This window comes from Gracilinanus agilis, chromosome 5 (genome assembly GCF_016433145.1).
Source record: "Gracilinanus agilis isolate LMUSP501 chromosome 5, AgileGrace, whole genome shotgun sequence".
Lineage (NCBI taxonomy): Eukaryota > Metazoa > Chordata > Mammalia > Didelphimorphia > Didelphidae > Gracilinanus > Gracilinanus agilis.
The window spans coordinates 306,209,039-306,225,382 of NC_058134.1; the positions used below are offsets into that span (position 1 = coordinate 306,209,039).

The 16,344-nt window shown below is 38.0% G+C and overlaps 1 protein-coding gene across 1 annotated transcript in view; it reads left to right on the forward strand.

Moving 5' to 3' along the window:
* The window catches only part of PPP6R2 (protein phosphatase 6 regulatory subunit 2), a 129,855-nt gene that overhangs the window by 83,381 nt on the left and 30,130 nt on the right, over positions 1-16,344 (forward strand). Inside the window, exon 6 of the mRNA XM_044678586.1 lies at positions 2,046-2,111. Coding sequence (XP_044534521.1) covers positions 2,046-2,111 — 66 coding nt within the window. The remainder of the gene's footprint in view (positions 1-2,045; positions 2,112-16,344) is intronic.

The window sequence follows — 16,344 nt, forward strand, 5'->3', positions numbered from 1 at the left end:
TGTCTTTTCTCAGGGCCTTCCCTCCTCTGTCTTCTGGAAGTTTCATTTCCCCATGATGCTTCTTATGTCTGAACCAACTCGAACTGGTCAGCCAGGCCACATGAGGCTCCTACATAAGGTGGGATAGGAAATCTATCTGGATGGGTCAAGGAAATAAGTCAGGGAGAGAGATTGACTAGGAGACATGGGAAACTGGCATAGGCCCAGAGAGGCACTGTGCCCTTTGAGCAAAGCAAAATTAGTCAGTAGATGAACTCCCCCCACCTGCCATGAGATCCATATATTTGGAGACATCAGCTCCATTCCCAGTGTTCATGTGAGCTATTTGTGCCCAATCTGTGGTAGAGTCTTGCAGTTTCATAATGGTCTGACCTGCTACAGTCAGACAGTGTACACTGACCCCATCATTGCAGTGTGAAGGCCCAGCTGAGATTATGGAGCATTACATAACCTAAATTTGAGGTGGACTGAGTCAGCATGGCTTCATGATTTTTTTTTTTTTGCCAGTTATACAGCTCCCTCTTCTTCAGTGAGCTTCATATTTGTTTTTAAGTGCTCACTTATTAAACCCTTTCTCCCTCTCTCCCTCCTCCTCTCTCTTTATTCTTTCTTCCTTTTTATGGCATTCTTTCACTCTCCGGACATAGGAGATGATTTACAGTAAGGCAGAATAAGATTTGGGAAGTGGGATCAGAATGAAGTGTTTCACTGGGATATATGCTATATAAAGGGGGAGTAATGTGAAATAATACATTCCCCACCTCCCTGCCCTCCCTCCCCCCCAATAGTTTGAAGCCAAGGACTAGTAGAAGAAAAGATTATGGAGAAATTTCAGGATGAAAGGGGAGATTAAGAATAGAGCAGGGCTTGCAGAAGAATTGAGGACAGGAAGATCCTAGAGGACCTCAGGGATGGGAGCAGGTGGGCTTTATAAGTTGCAAGGCAAGGAATGGGCATTTTGGTTTAAACTTATAAATTAGCAAGCCAAAGAGGCATGAACCATGGAGATCAAAGGAGATTAGAATTGTACAGGGCTTAGCACAGGGCCTGATATTAGTGGGTTCTGTACAGATATTGGCTGCAGCTCTAGCTGCAGCTGCTATGATTGCCACTATCACTGCTGCTACTGTTGCTATTATTTCTAGGACATCTACTTGCTCCCTAAACTTTGACCAGCCAAATCCAATGTCTTTGGGACATAAGACACGGCTCTGACCCCGGTCAGGTGACCAATACCCCCGCCACCCACTTCTACCTGAGTTCATACCCTTCTCTGGTCATGTAGAACCTGCGGTCAGTAGAGTATAAAAAGACCCAGAATCCATCCTCTCAGGGAGGCAGTGTACACATCTGAGCCTATCTCCTGGCCTTTCAGTATTACCCTCTACATTCATAAATTCCTCTTTTTATTTTTAAGCTAAGTTTTGGAGTCTTGCATTCTTGCAAAAGGTACCCATCCCAAACCCCAAGGGCTCACCTCAAGTCCCCCACAACACTCTTAGAAACCCATTCTGACTCAAAGTTAAAAAAAATGTTAAAAATAAATACATCATTATTAAACAGAAACCTATCTTGATATGCCTCCATCCACATTGTTCTCTCTTCACTTCTTCTTTCTCCTCTCCTCTCTTCTGTCCCTGTCTCTCCCTCTCCTTCCCCTTTACCTCCATTTAACTTGTAGTTATTTATCTGTGTACAGGTACTGTAGTATTATCTAACCACAGCTGTAGAGCTAAGAGTGAAAGGGAAGAGCAAATCTAGACCTTTATTTTCCATGAGGAAACTGAATCTCAGAGAATGTTACTGACCCTGGTCATCCAAATTATATGTGACAGAGACAGGATTCAAACCTGGGGTCTGTGTTCCAACCCCATACTCTTTCCACTTTACCACCTTGCCTCTACTGAGGGCTTCTTGTGTCCAGGGGCTCTTTTCCTTGTTTTTATGTATACATCAACCAGTCCAGAACCTGGCACACAGTAGGTTTTTCATCATTGCTGGTTGTTGACAGAAATGCTTGACCCAAGATCCTTTTCTTTTTTTAGTGGCTGAATGAAGAGAACATCATTGAGAGGCTTGTGCAGCTGATCCACTCAAGCCAAGATGAAGATGTGAGTAGAAAGCCGAGCAGTTGTGACACTCCTCCTCAGAAAAAGGGCCATGGGCTCCCCACATACATGCATAACCATTGAGAGGCCAGTGTCTTTGGCTAGATTGTATGGCAAGATGGCAAAAGTTTTATAAGTGGATGTTCCTACTCAGGTGGTCTGTTTGTAAGCACACTGCTCCTTGAGTGGCCTGGCTGTGCTACACTGAATGAAGGAGGGTCTGTTTTCTTATATGGAGAGAACTGAGAAACAGAAGGAACAGGACAGAGCACTGTATATATGTGGGGTTGGGAATTGGGGAGGAGGATAGTTATGTGATACTCCACTGAGCCTAAGGGAAAGAGCCCTGTTCTGCCCCCAGAAGTGTCTCTAGGGGCAGAAACATAGGCTGATAAACCATGAATCTACCATTGTGGGAGGAAACTGAGGTTTGAGATACTACCTCTAGGGAAACCACCATCAGAGAGGAAAGAGTTAGAAGGTGAATAATAAGGGAAAATAAGGAAAAAGGACAGACATGACCCAGGATTTTAGGAAGAAAAAACTCAGAGACCTTAAACATAAGCAGATAGATCAACATGGACAACTTTAATAGCAGAAGGAAATATGGCCTCCAAATCCTGTAAATGAGTTTTAGCATCTATGAATAAATACTGCAAAACAAAGGAAAATGATCAAGCACTTGATTAGATGAGAGGACTTTGCCAAATTTGAGAAAATGGAACCCCAATACTTGCTTCCTAAATGGATTAAAAGTAAAAGGAGAGCGTATGTCCTGCCCAGCAAAAATAATTGTCAGAACAGAAAAAAAGGTGAATTTGAGAGATCCAATCTCAGCAAAGAAACAGAAGTGAGAACAGTTAGTGGTATTGCAAACTCACAGAAGTGGAGGACAGTGTAGCTGCTGTCTAACCAAATGAAACCTAATGATCTTGAGGACAGGATGCCTGGAAAGAATCTAAGGATCATAGACCTCCCAGAACAGGAAAAGCCAAAAACCAAAAAGCATCAATGCAAGAAACATTACAAGAAAACTCCCATAGAACTTTTGAACTTGGAAAATGAAGTATCAGTTAAAAGAATTCAATGATCACTTGGAGGTGGGAGAAGATTGCAAATTCCAGTACACATATTGGTTAATTTTAACAATTGAATTAGGAAACAATAGGTCTTTTAAGTAGCCTGGAGATAGGGGAAGGAAATCCAACTAATGCAAGACTGCTTTGCATCAGAAAATGAAGGAGAGAATGGAATTATGTGTTCAGCCTTGCAACCTGGACATTCAATAAAAAAGCATTTGAACATTCTTAAAAAGAAATCCACACTGGAAGATTTCATTTGCTTCTCTAACACCCCAAACAACAGAAATGCAAGAAGGAAAAATTAATGCATCGGCTATATACAATTGCAGATTAGAGATAGTAGAGACACCAGCAAGAGACTTCTTTCCAAAAGTATACAAGGGGGGCAGCTGGGTAGCTCAGTGGATTGAGAGCCAGGCCTAGAGATGGGAGGTCCTAGGTTCAAATCCGGCCTCAAGACACTTCCCAGCTGTGTGACCCTGGGCAAGTCACTTGACCCTCATTGCCTACCCTTACCACTCTTCCACTTATAAGTTTAATACACAGAAGTTAAGGGTTTAAAATAAAAAAAAAATAAAAGTATACAAGGATATGGGGTGAAGGGAGAAGTCAGTTGGAGGTCACAATGGAGAGGCAGGACAGAACCTGCCAGGTGAATCAGTGTGGGGGTGGGGGACACATTACAAAAGTAGAGTGAGACAGGGAAGAGGAACCTTTATTTATTTTTTAAGATTTAAATTTTTTTTTTTAGAAAAAATTTCCGTGGTTACATGATTCTTGCTTTTACTTTCCCCTTCACCTCTCCCCCCCCCCCATATCCAACACACATTTCCACTGGTTATAACATGTGTGATCAATCAAGACCTATTTACATATTATTGATAGTTGCATTGGTGTGGTCCTTTCGGGTCTACATCCCCATCCATGTCTGCATCAACCCATGTGTTCAAGCGGTTGTTTTTCTTCTGTTTCCACTCCTGCTGTTCTTCCGAAGAGGAACCTTTAAAGCCATAAAGGGGGACTTCTACTGATGAATATCCCATGAGTAAAGGAAAGTGAGCATTGTCCAAGGAGGACCCATTCTACCTTTACTCTGGGGGTAACTGGTACCCATGGAAAACAGAAGAAATGGATCCTGGGAGGAGATTTCTAGACCAGAAAGAAGGTGATGGGGGAAAGGCTAATGCCTTAGCAATGGGCTTCATTATCAACTATGTGGGGGGGAGGAGTTTTGCCATCAGGCTGTGTCTTCACCGTCAACCATAAGAATTGGCTTTGTTCTAGGAATGAGGTATAATGGAAAATTGGAATCTACACAGCAAGTTCCAGACTGTGGAAGAAACTGCCCAGAGGGGAGAGCCCAGAATAGATACAAAGTCCATGAGGACTTTTTTCTTACTCAGAAGAGAGTCTAGATAATTATAGAGGCCTGAACCAGAGATTGAGGGTCTCTGAGAGTAGACAGAGAGGGTGGAAAGTGAAGAGATCAAGAGAAATCCTCTTTGGAAAGGAGTACATCAAATGAAATTAAAAAAAACCTAACAAACAGTACTAGTTTAAGGCAAAGACAAGTGGGGAAGCCACTTAAAGAGGGAAAAAAAGAGGGGAAGAAACAAATAACTAGATAAAAGTAGGGAAAGAAAGTGGAATTATTCATCAAAATTCCAAAGGGAAAGGGAGAACAAACAAAAACAGGGAATCAGGGGTGAAGGTAAGAAAGCCAGTGGAAATAGGCCTTAAAAAAGACTCAGCTAACACTGAAAAGTACTATTTACAGTGTAACTTGGGGGGAAAAAAGCAATATAAGCCTCACTCTTGTAACTTTAAATGTGATAGGATTAATCAGTCCATTATAATGAATCAGTGACAGATTGGATAAGAAAGCAAACCCCTCTAATCTTTCACTTTGAAGGAACATATTTAAATAACAAAGATACAAACAAATTAAAACCTAGAAGATATGGAAGAAGCTTATTATATACATCAGATGAATCCTAAAAAGCAGGAGCTGCAATCATTCTATCTGATGAAGCAAAAGCAAACATTCAAAAAATAAAAAGGAATATACAAAAAAAATGACATTCTGCTGGATGCTGGATAAACAACAAATCGAAATCAGCAGTAAATATATATATGTTCCAGATTCCCAAAGGAAGCATTAACTGAGCTAAAAGAAGACATAACATAAAAGGTATAGGAGAATTTAATGTCCTTATCTCTGTTTGGATAATTTTAACAGAAAGAAGGAAAAATATGGAACTCAATAAAAACTTAGGCTAACTTATTAAATGGAACTGCAAATGAGAATGCATATTTCTTAGCACCACATAGAGCTTTTAACAAAAGTTGACCATGTATTAAGGCACAGATATCGCAAGCAAATGTAAAAAGGCAGAACTAATAAATACATCCTTTATAAACTATAACACAATAAAAACTGTTCCTTAGTTCAGGGACCATAAACAAAAGACAGAGGTTCAAATGAAGATTTAACAATGAAATTCCAAATAATGAGTGGTTCAAAAACTGAATTGTCAGACTTGGCTGACAGGGAGTCTGACCCAAGGCTAATGAGACAGAGAGTCAAGTTATGCAACAAGGTTTTATTGTGGGAAAGGAAGGGAGGAGTGGAATCCCAAACCTGTGGATGGCTAGAGGGTCTCCAACTGGGTGGAGAAGGGGCAATCTTTCATAAAATCTGGGATTAGGTAATCTGGGACTTGTCTCATTGGCTGTTTCAGGGGAGAAGTAGCTGGTTCCTGTGATGTATAGTTCCTAACATGGTATAGACCGGTCATGGGCAAACTATGGCCTGCAGGCCAGATGAGGCCCCCTGAAATGTTCTATCAGGCTGCACTACACTATTCCTAATCTGATGAATACAATGAGTAGGATACAGTACAATGAAACTTGGAAAGAGTTGCCTTAGAAATAAACCCACAGGTGACCATTTCCTTTCCTTTGGCCCCCTCTTTAAAAAGTTTGCCCATCACTAGTATAGACAGTATAGATGCAGAACATTAATCTGTCATGGACTTGTCAGGTCACAGCATGGGAAGTAACAGTGCCCTATGGAGTAGACCAATTGCTTTGTTCTGGAGTTCTAGCAGGTGCAGGGTGTTTGGGCAGGGAGAGGGTCGCTAACAGGGAAACGGGGGCTTTGGTCCCTAGGTCTTTCATTAATCACAGAAAAAATTATGTCCAATAAAATGATAATGATAGAACAATGGACAAGAATTTCAAAGATGCAGGTAATGAAATCATCAAGGAGAAAAAATAACATCCCTATAAACATACATTAACAAAATAGAAAAAGAGAGGATTAATAAATGTATATTTTTTAAAACTAGGAAACCAACAAATAAACCTAAATTAAGCACAAAACAGTAGATATTAAGAATTATAGGAGAAACAAATTGGAAGCAAAACAAATAAGACTTAAAGCTGGCTTTTTGAAAAGTAATAATTTTAAAAAAAAATTTTATTGTCATGCAAAACACACTTCCACATTGGCCATTGTCATAAGAGCCTACTGATACATAACCAAAACCCCTAAATAAAGCCAAAGATACACTGATATGAAAGATGACTCCAACAGCTCTTTCTCTGCAGGTGGGACAGCATTCTCCATCATAAGTCTTTCAGGATTGTCCCAGATCATCAAATTGCTGAGAGTAGCCAAGTTTTCATAGATAATCATCATCCAATTTTGTCATTATTGTGTATGATATTCTCTCAGTTCTGCTTATTTTGCTCTGCATCAGTTCCCACAGATCTTTTCAGATGTTTTAGATATCATCCTGTTCACCATTTCTTATAACACAATAGTATTCCATTGCCAACATATACCAAAATGTGTTCAGCCATTCCCCAATGGAGGGACATCCTCTCTGTTGGAGTTCAGTAGCCACAAATTAATATATTCGTATAATATACTCAGAAGGGAGGCTGAAGTCTGAGAGAGAATAGATGATGAGGGAAAAAGAGAGGAGAAACAATTAAGGAAGAAGGACTCAAGAGATTGAGGATTCAGCAACCTGGGCTCCAGTGGGTGTGCTCTTCTGATGGTGGTAAGAGAGAGCGAGCTACACGTGTCCCCAATCTTTTATTGCAGAATCAAGGAATGGGGAATGGGAGGTAGTTAATGAACATGTGACATGGTAGAGGATTTGACATTGGCTTAATTGACAACCACAAGATCAAAGAGGAGGAGGTTAATCAAACATGTGACCTGGTAGGAATTCTACTCTGTTGAGGTAGGAGCTAGGACCCTGTGGCAGTTAACGCCCTGCCCAGGAGTTCTCTTCACCTTTGGACTGTAGGTTTGGAGAGTGGTCAATGATCAAGAAATAATATGACCATGAGTCTGGTTCATGAGCACATAGGTTACAATATTAGTACATCAGTAATACTTGAAAGATTAGAATATACCTGGGATGTCACAGATACAGACCTAGTAGAGGTTTTACCAGATCAAGGAGTCTGCATTGTTTTATGAATAGTTCCAAATTGCTCACAACTCCACCAACAATGCATTAGTGTCCCAATTTTGCCACATCTCCAACATTTACCACTTTCCTTTGCCTGCCATATTGGTCAATCTGATAGGTATGAAGTGATACCTCAACATTTTTTTAATTTGTACTTCTCTAATCAAGAGGGATTTGGAACATTTTTTTCTTATGATTATTGATGGCTTAGATTTCTGCATTTGAAAATTGCTTGTTCATATCCTTTGACCATTTGTCAGTTGGGAATGGCTTGTATTCTTATACATTCAACTTAGTTCTTCATAAATTTGAGAAATTATCAGATACATTTGTTGTAAAATTTTTTTCCCAGTTTGTTGTTTCCCTTCTGATCTTGATTAGCTTAGTTTTGTTTGTACAAAAGCTTTTACATTTAATATAAAATCAAAATTATTCCTTTCACATCTTATAATACTTTATCTTTTGTTTGGTCATAAATTCTTCCCTTTTCCAAAGATCTGCCAGAAACTATTCTGTGTTCCCCTAATTTAGTTATGGTATCACTCTTTATATCTAAATTATATGTCCATTTTGATCATATTTTGGTATAGGGTGTGAGATATTGGTCTATACTGAGCTTCTCTCTTACCGTTTTCCAATTTTCCATCAATTTTCATTAAAGGTTGAGTTCTTAGAGGCAGCTAGGTGGCTCAGTGGATTGAGAACCAGGCTTAGATATGGGAGGTCCTGGGTTCAAATCTGGCCTCAGACACTTCCTAGCTGTGTGACTCTGGGCAAGTCAGTTAATCCCCATTGCCTAGTCCAGGGGTCAGCAACCTTTTTGGCCGTGAGAGCCATAAACGCCACAAATAATCCATTGGGGGCAGCGGGGTAGTTCAATGGATTGAGAGCTGTACAGTGCTCATAGTGCGTGCTCGTGTAACAGTGGCTGAAAAAAAATTGACTTTATGGCTGCTGCAGAAAGAGCCATATGTTGCCGACCCCTGGCCTAGCCCTTACTGCTCTTCTGTCTAAGAACCAAAACACAATATTGATTCTAAGATGGAAGGTAAGGGTTTAAAAAAAAAAAGTTCTTATTCCAAAAGCTGGGATCTTTGGTTTTATCAAAGACTAGGTTGCAATGGTCATTTACCCCTGTATGATGTGTATCTAATCTGCATTGACCTACCATTCTGTTCCTTAGCCAGTACCAGATTGTTTTGATGATTGTTGCTTTATGGTACAGCTTGAGATCTGATACTGCTATGCCTCCTTCCTTTATATATATTTTTTCATTAGTTAACTTGATATTCTTGACCTTTTGTTCTTCCAGATGAATTTTGTTATTTTTTTTTAGTTCTATAAAATGATTATTTGGTAGTTTGATTGGTATGCCACTGAATAAATAAATTAATTTAGGTAGAATTGTCATTTTTATTATATTAACTTAACCTACCCATGAGCAATTAATATTTTTCCAATTGTTTAGATATGATTTTATTTATAAAACTAATAAAATTAATAAACCTTTAGCTGATCTGGTTACAAAGAAAAGGACAGAAAACAAAATCAGTTAAATAGCAAGTGAACAAATTAAAATCGCAACAAAACTTGAAAAAATTAAAAGAATAACGGAACATACTATGCAGAGTTTTATGTTAACATAACTGAGAACACAAAAAAGAACACCATAAAAAAAAATCTAAACTACACAAGCTATCCAAAGACCAGGTAGAATTCTTAACTAACCCCATCCAGAAAAGACATTAGATCTACCTATAGAAGAACTACTGGTGAGGGGTGGGAGATGGGGGATGGGATGGAGATTTCTGGTCCTGACCAATTCCCAGGAAAATTCTATCCAATTTTAAAAGAACAATTAATAAACATACTTTGTCAATTATTCTCAGAAATTGAGGGAAAAAATCACTATTAGAATTTTTTTTTAATGAGACAAATGTAGTTTTAATACCTAAACTCAGGGAAAGAGAAAATAGAAGGAAAAAACTATAGACCAATGTCATTAATGAATATTGATTCAAAAATTTTAAACAAAATCTTGTCAGACTACAGTGATTTAACCAGGAAATCATTATGATCAAATGAAATTTTTACCGGGATGGTTCTACATTAGGAATACAGTCAACATAATTAAGCACATTAAAAACCCAAACATCCAAAATGATATATGGTAGATGCAGAAAAAACCTTTGACAAAATGCTTATTTGTGCTAAAACAAAGCCCACCCCACAAAGTGTAGGCATAGATAGACTTTTCTTTAATCATCTCTCTAGAACTTCTAAATAAGGGTCATGTGCAGTAAATGTGGGAATAATGCTAGGATCCTACTCTTCCCATTATTATCTGAGATAATTCTGGAAATGCTAATGATGCTTGTGAGATAAGAGAAAAAAATAAAGGCAAGAAGATAAGTCAAGAGGTGTGTATCCTTATTTGGTGGTATATTTAGAAAATCCTAGGGAATCAGCAAAGATATTGAGACTATAGCTGTAGGTTTCAAATTGAACTCTAAGAAATCAACAGCATTTCTCTATAACAAGACCCAAGAAGCAAAAATAGAAAAGAATCACATTACAAACAACTAAAAAATGCATAAAATATCTGGGGATTGACCTACCAAGTAGCACACCAAAGATTTGTATAGGGTTAATTACAAAATACTTTTTTTCTTTAGCATATTTTTCCATGGTTACATGATACATGATTCCCCCCTCCCCTTTCCTCCCCCTTCCCAAAGCCTATGAGCAGTTCCACTGGGTTATATATATATCATTGTTCAAAATCTATTTCCATGTTATTCATATTTGCAGTAGAGTGATCCTTTAACATCAGAACCCTAATCATATCCCTATCGCACTACATGATCAAATCGCACTATATGATCAATCATATATTTTTCTAATGCATTACAAAATACTTCTTAAAGAAAGAAGGAATAACTTAAGTAGCTAGAGGAATATTTCATGCATGCTTATTAGTCCCTGCTGAATATAATAAAAATGACCATACTATCAAAATTAATTTACACTTTCAATGCTATACCAATCAAACTATCAAAGGAATACTTTATAGAATTTAATAAAGTTCCTTTGGAAAAACAAAATTATCTAGGATACCTAGGGAAATGAAGAAAAGAAATAGAGATAAAGGGGGAATAGCACTTCCAGACCTCAGAGTATGTTATAAAGCATTAGTCATCAAAACTACCTGATATGGGGGGCAGCTGGGTAGCTCAGTGGATTGAGGGCCAGGCCTAGAGATGGGAGGTCCTGGGTTCAAATCTGGCCTCAGACACTTCCCAGCTATGTGACCTTGGACAAGTCACTTAACCCCCATTGCCTACCCTTACCACTCTTCTGCCTTGGAGCCAATACATAGTATTGACTCCAAGACGGAAGGTAAGGGTTATTTAAAAAAAAATTTTGTAAAAAAACAAAAACAATACTACCTGATATGGGTTAAACTGGGAAAGAGAATTAAAACATACTAAATAAGGGAGAAAGAAACATTAGAACACAGTAATCAGTGTTGAAAACAGAAAATACCCAGGAAAACCTCATTTGATTAAAAAAACAAACTGCTAGGAAAACTAGAAAGCTGTCTAGCATAAGTTAAACTTAGACCAACATCTTTTTTCCCCCTCAATGACATGTAAAAATAGTTTCCAACATTTTTTAAAGAATGTTGAGTCTTGAATTCTTTCCCTCCTTCCCTCTCCCCCCAAACCCCTATTCTTGTTGTGATATAGATTTTACATGTGCAATCATAAATCATTTTTCCATATTAATCCTTTTGTGGAAGAAAATTAAAATAGAAAAAAAAAGTAAAAAGTTTGCTTTGGTCTGGATTCATTCGCCATCAGCTCTTTTTCTTTGGAAGCAAATGGCTTTTTTTTTTATCATGAGTCCTTTGGGATGGTTTTAGATCTTTGTATTGCTGAGTATAGCTAAGTTATTCTCATTTGTTCATTGTTCTCCTGGTCCTGCTTATTTTACTCTGCTTCAGTTCATCAAAATCTTTTCAGTTTTTTTTGAGCTCCTCCTACTTGTCATTTCTTGTAGCACAGTAGTATGTCATTACAATCATATACTATAACTTACTCTGTCATTCCCCAATTGTTAGATATCCCCTTACTTTACAAATCTTTGCCTCCCACAAAAAGAGCTGCTTTAAATATTTTTGTAAATACAGGTCCTCCTTTTTGCTTTATCTCTTTGAGATACAAACCTAGTAATGATATTGCTGGGCCAAAGGTTTTGAACTGTTTATAACCCTTTGGGTATAGGTCCAATTTGCTCTCTAGAAGGATTATATCCATTCACAACTCCCCGAGCAGTGCATTCATGTCTCAATTTCCCCACATCCTCTCCAAGTTTTATCATTTTCTTTTTTCTGGCAGAATAGCTAATCTGATAGGTGTGGAGTGGTACCTCAAAGTCGTTTTAATTTGCTTTTCTTCTAATTAATGATTTAGAGATTTTTGTATGATTAAAGAGTTTTAATCACTTTATTATATATTCTTTGACCATTTATCAATTGGGGAATGACTTATATTTTTATATATTTGACATTTCTCAATATGAGAATTGAGGCCTTTATTTGAAAGACAAAACATTTTACAACATTATGATTACTGTGTATTACTCTCCATCCTATTTCCCCCTGTTTAATCTCTGACCTCTACCTCCCCCAATTCTCTCAGTCTCATCCTACTTCTATCCCTTCTACTTTTCTGCTAGGTAAGACAGCTTTCTATACCCAGTTGATTGTATATGTATATGTTCTTCCCTCTTTGAGTGAATTCCAATGAAAGTTTCCCACAGTCTTTTCCCCATCCTGCCCATCTTTCCCTCCAGTGTGAACTCTTTCATGCCTCTTTTATGTGCAACCATTTACCCCATTCTGTTTTCCCTTTCTCTTTCTCCCAATGCATTCCTCTTTCTCATGCCTTAATTTTTTATATCATCTCATCATATTCAACTCATATCCTGGTCCTCTATGTATACTCCTTCTAACTAGACTAATAATGATGAAGTTCTTTGGCATTTCAAGACTATCTCCCCATGTAGGGATGTATACAGTTTAACCTTATTGAATGTCTTTTGACTTCTTTTCCTGTTTGATTTTTTTATGATGCTCTTGAGTCTTGTATTTGAGAGTCAGATTTTCTGCTCAACTCTGGTCTTTTCATCAGGAATGTTTGAAAGGCATCTATTTCATTGAATATACCCATTTTTTCCCCCTGAAGGATTATGCTCAATTTTGCTGGGTAAATGATTCTTCATTGAAGTCCTAGCTCCTTTGCCTTTGGAATATCATATTTCATACCCTCCAATTGTTTAATGTAGAAACTGCTAAATCTTGTGTTTTATCCTGACTGTGGCTCCATGATGTCTGAGGTTTTTCTTGGTTCCTTGCAATATTTTCTCCTTGACTACAGAGTTCTTGAATTTGGCTGTAATATTTCCTTCAGGAGGTGATTGGTGAATTTTTTCAATTTCTATTTTGTCCTCTGGTTCTAGGATATCAGGGCAGTTTTCCTTGATAATTTCTTGAAAGATGATGTCTCTTTTGATTATTATGGTTTTTATGTAGTTCTTAAATTATCTCTCCTAGATTTTTTCCAGATCAGTTGTTTTTCCCATGAGACATTTCACAGTTTCTTCTATTTTTTCATTATTTTGACTTTGTTTCTTGATATCTAATGGAGTCATTAGCTTCCCACTTGACCAATTCCAATTTTTAAGGCATGATTTTTTTTTTCAGATTTAAATATTTTATTTTTTTAGAAAAATTTTCCATGGTTACATGATTCCTGTTTTACTTTCCCCTTCACCCACTGTTTAGCCCCCCCCCCCCCCATATCCAATGCACATTTCCACTGGTTTTAACCTGTGTGATCAGTCAAGACTATTTACATCTTATTGATAGTTGCATTGGTGTGGTCGTTTAGAGTTTACTTCCTAAATCATGTCCGCATCAACCAATGTGTTCAAGCAACAGTTTTACTTCCGTGTTTCCACTCCTGCAGTCCTTCCTCTGAATGTGGGTAGTGTTCCTTTCCATAAATCCCTCAGAATTGTCCTGGGTCATTGCATTGCTCCTAGTACAGAAGTCCATTACATTCAATTTTACCACAGTGTATCAGTCTCTGTGTACAGTGTTCTTTTGGCTCTGTTCCTTTCTCTCTGCATCAATTCCTGGAGGTCTTTCCAGTTCACATGGAATTCCTCCAGTTTATTATTCCTTTGAGCACAGTAGTATTCCATCACCAGCATATACCACAATTTGTTCAGCCATTCCCCAATTGAAGGGCTTGTTTTTCAGTTTTTTGCCACCACAAAAAGCGCAGCTATAAATATTTTCGTACAAGTCTGTTTATCTATGATCTCTTTGGTGTACAAACCCAGCAATGGTATGGCTGGATTAAAGGGCAGGTAATCTTTTAGTACTCTTTGAGTAAATAGTTCCAAATTGCCATCCAGAATGGCTGGATCAATTCACAACTCCACCAGCAGTGCATTAATGTCCCAATTTTGCCACATCCCCTCCAACATTCATTTACTCTCCCCTGCTGTCATTTTAGTCAATCTGCTAGGTGTAAGGTGATACCTCAGAGTCGTTTTGATTTGCATTTCTCTAATTATTAGAGATTTAGAACATTTTCTCATGCGCTTATTGATAGTTTTGATTTCTTTATCTGAAAATTAAGGCATGATTTTCTTGAGTCAGCTTTTGTATCTCCTTTTTCATTTGGTCAATTCTACTTTGTAAAGAGTTCTTTTCCTCAGTGAATTTTTGTACCTCTTTTTCCATAAAAGTTCATTAGAACTTTTAGAAGTTCTCGTCAATGCATTTTTGATATCTCTTTCCATTTCGCTAGTTGTGCTTTTAAAGAAGTTCTTCTCTTCATTGGATTTTTGTGCCTCTTTTAACTATTAGCCTCTGTTTTTTTGAGTCATTAATTTCTTCAGTATTTTTTGTGCCTGTTTTACTAAGCTATTGACTTTCCCTCCTGATTTTCCTGCGTCACTCTGTCTTATTTTGACTATTTTTCTTCTACCTCTCTTATTTGATTTAAAAAATCCTTTTTTAGATCCTCCATTAATTCTTTTTGGGTTTAAGGACAATTCATATTTTTCTTGTAGGTTTTAGAGGCAGCAGTATTGACTTTGTTGTCTTCTGGGTTTGTGTTTTGATCTTACCCGCCACCAAAATAACTTCCTGTTTTTTCTTTTTTTGTTGTTTGCTCATTTTCTAGCCCTTTTCCCCTCCTTTTAATGTAATAACTGTCCATTGAGCTCTGTATTTGTGGTGAAGGAAGCACTTTTCCAAGCTTCAGGTTCTTTGTGCAATTGCCTTCCGAGCTGTCTCTGGGGGACCTATCTGCTTTCAGTTCTTCCAAGGTGGTATGATGTAAGGAGAGATGTGTTTAATGTTCTTCTGACCTGTGTTCTGCTCTGTGAGATCAACAATCACTTAAAAAAACCAAAAAACAACTCTTACCTTCTATCTTAGAAACAATACCATTTATTGTTTCCAAGGTTGAAGAGTGGTAAGGGCGAGGCAGTGGGAGGTTAAGTGACTTACTCAGGAAATGTCTGAGGTCAGATTTGAACCCAGGACCTTCTGTCTCCAGGCCTGGTTCTCTATCCACTGAGCCTCCTAGCTGTCCCTCACACATGTTCTTTTCTCCCTTTGAACTGTGACCAAGGTCCATTGTGGCCACAAGTGCTGGTGTGTGCCAATGCTGTTCTTGAAACCTCTTCCCAGGAATGCTATTGAATCTTCATTTGGATCTGTACCCAGAACTAGGGGCTCCTGCATTCTCCTTCTAAGCAATTGTCCATCCTCCCATACCATCTGTGGCTTAGAGCTCTCAAGTTCTTGGCTGCTGGGTTCAAATCTGGCCTCAGACACTTTCTAGCCGAGTGACCCAGGGCAAATCAATTAACCTCCATTGCCTAGACTTTACCACTCTTCTGCCTTGGAAGCAATACGCAAATATTGATTCTAAGATGGAAATTAAGAGTTTTTTTAAAATTGCTCTTGTATGTTCAAAATGAAATCATACAAAAACCGAGGGCAACCTTCTCCTTGAGCATTAAAGATGGCAGAAAAGCTGGTTTTGATTTGCATTTCTTATTAGGTATTTAAACCTACTCATGAGGTTGTGAGAGCTTTGCAATTCTTTTGAAATCTATACATATCTTTTGACCACCTATTTATTGGGGAATGACTATTAAGCTTAAATATATAGTTTTTGAGTCCAGCACCTCCTGTCTTTTGTAATAGGGAATATGAACCCTGGTATCGATTTGTATCAATAGTTGTAAGTAGGCTATTGGGTTTTAGGAGAATCAGTTGTTGACAGTTGGAGAAAATGGCTGGTCTTGGCAGTTGAAATCTGCTAGAGACTGCTTATACAAAAAACCCTACTTATTGTAACGATAAGAAAGGGCAAGGATAGAATATAGGAATTAGGATAGGAGTTATTAAGTCTATTTATCCCTAAATCTAATCAATACTAACTAATAAACCCAGTTCCCAATCTGCCCCAGGAGGAGCACCTTCTCTGATTTCTCAGACCTCACATAATCTCCTCAATCCATCTAAAATCTAGAATATCTAATTAAATTAATCTAATCTATTTAGACTCCTTC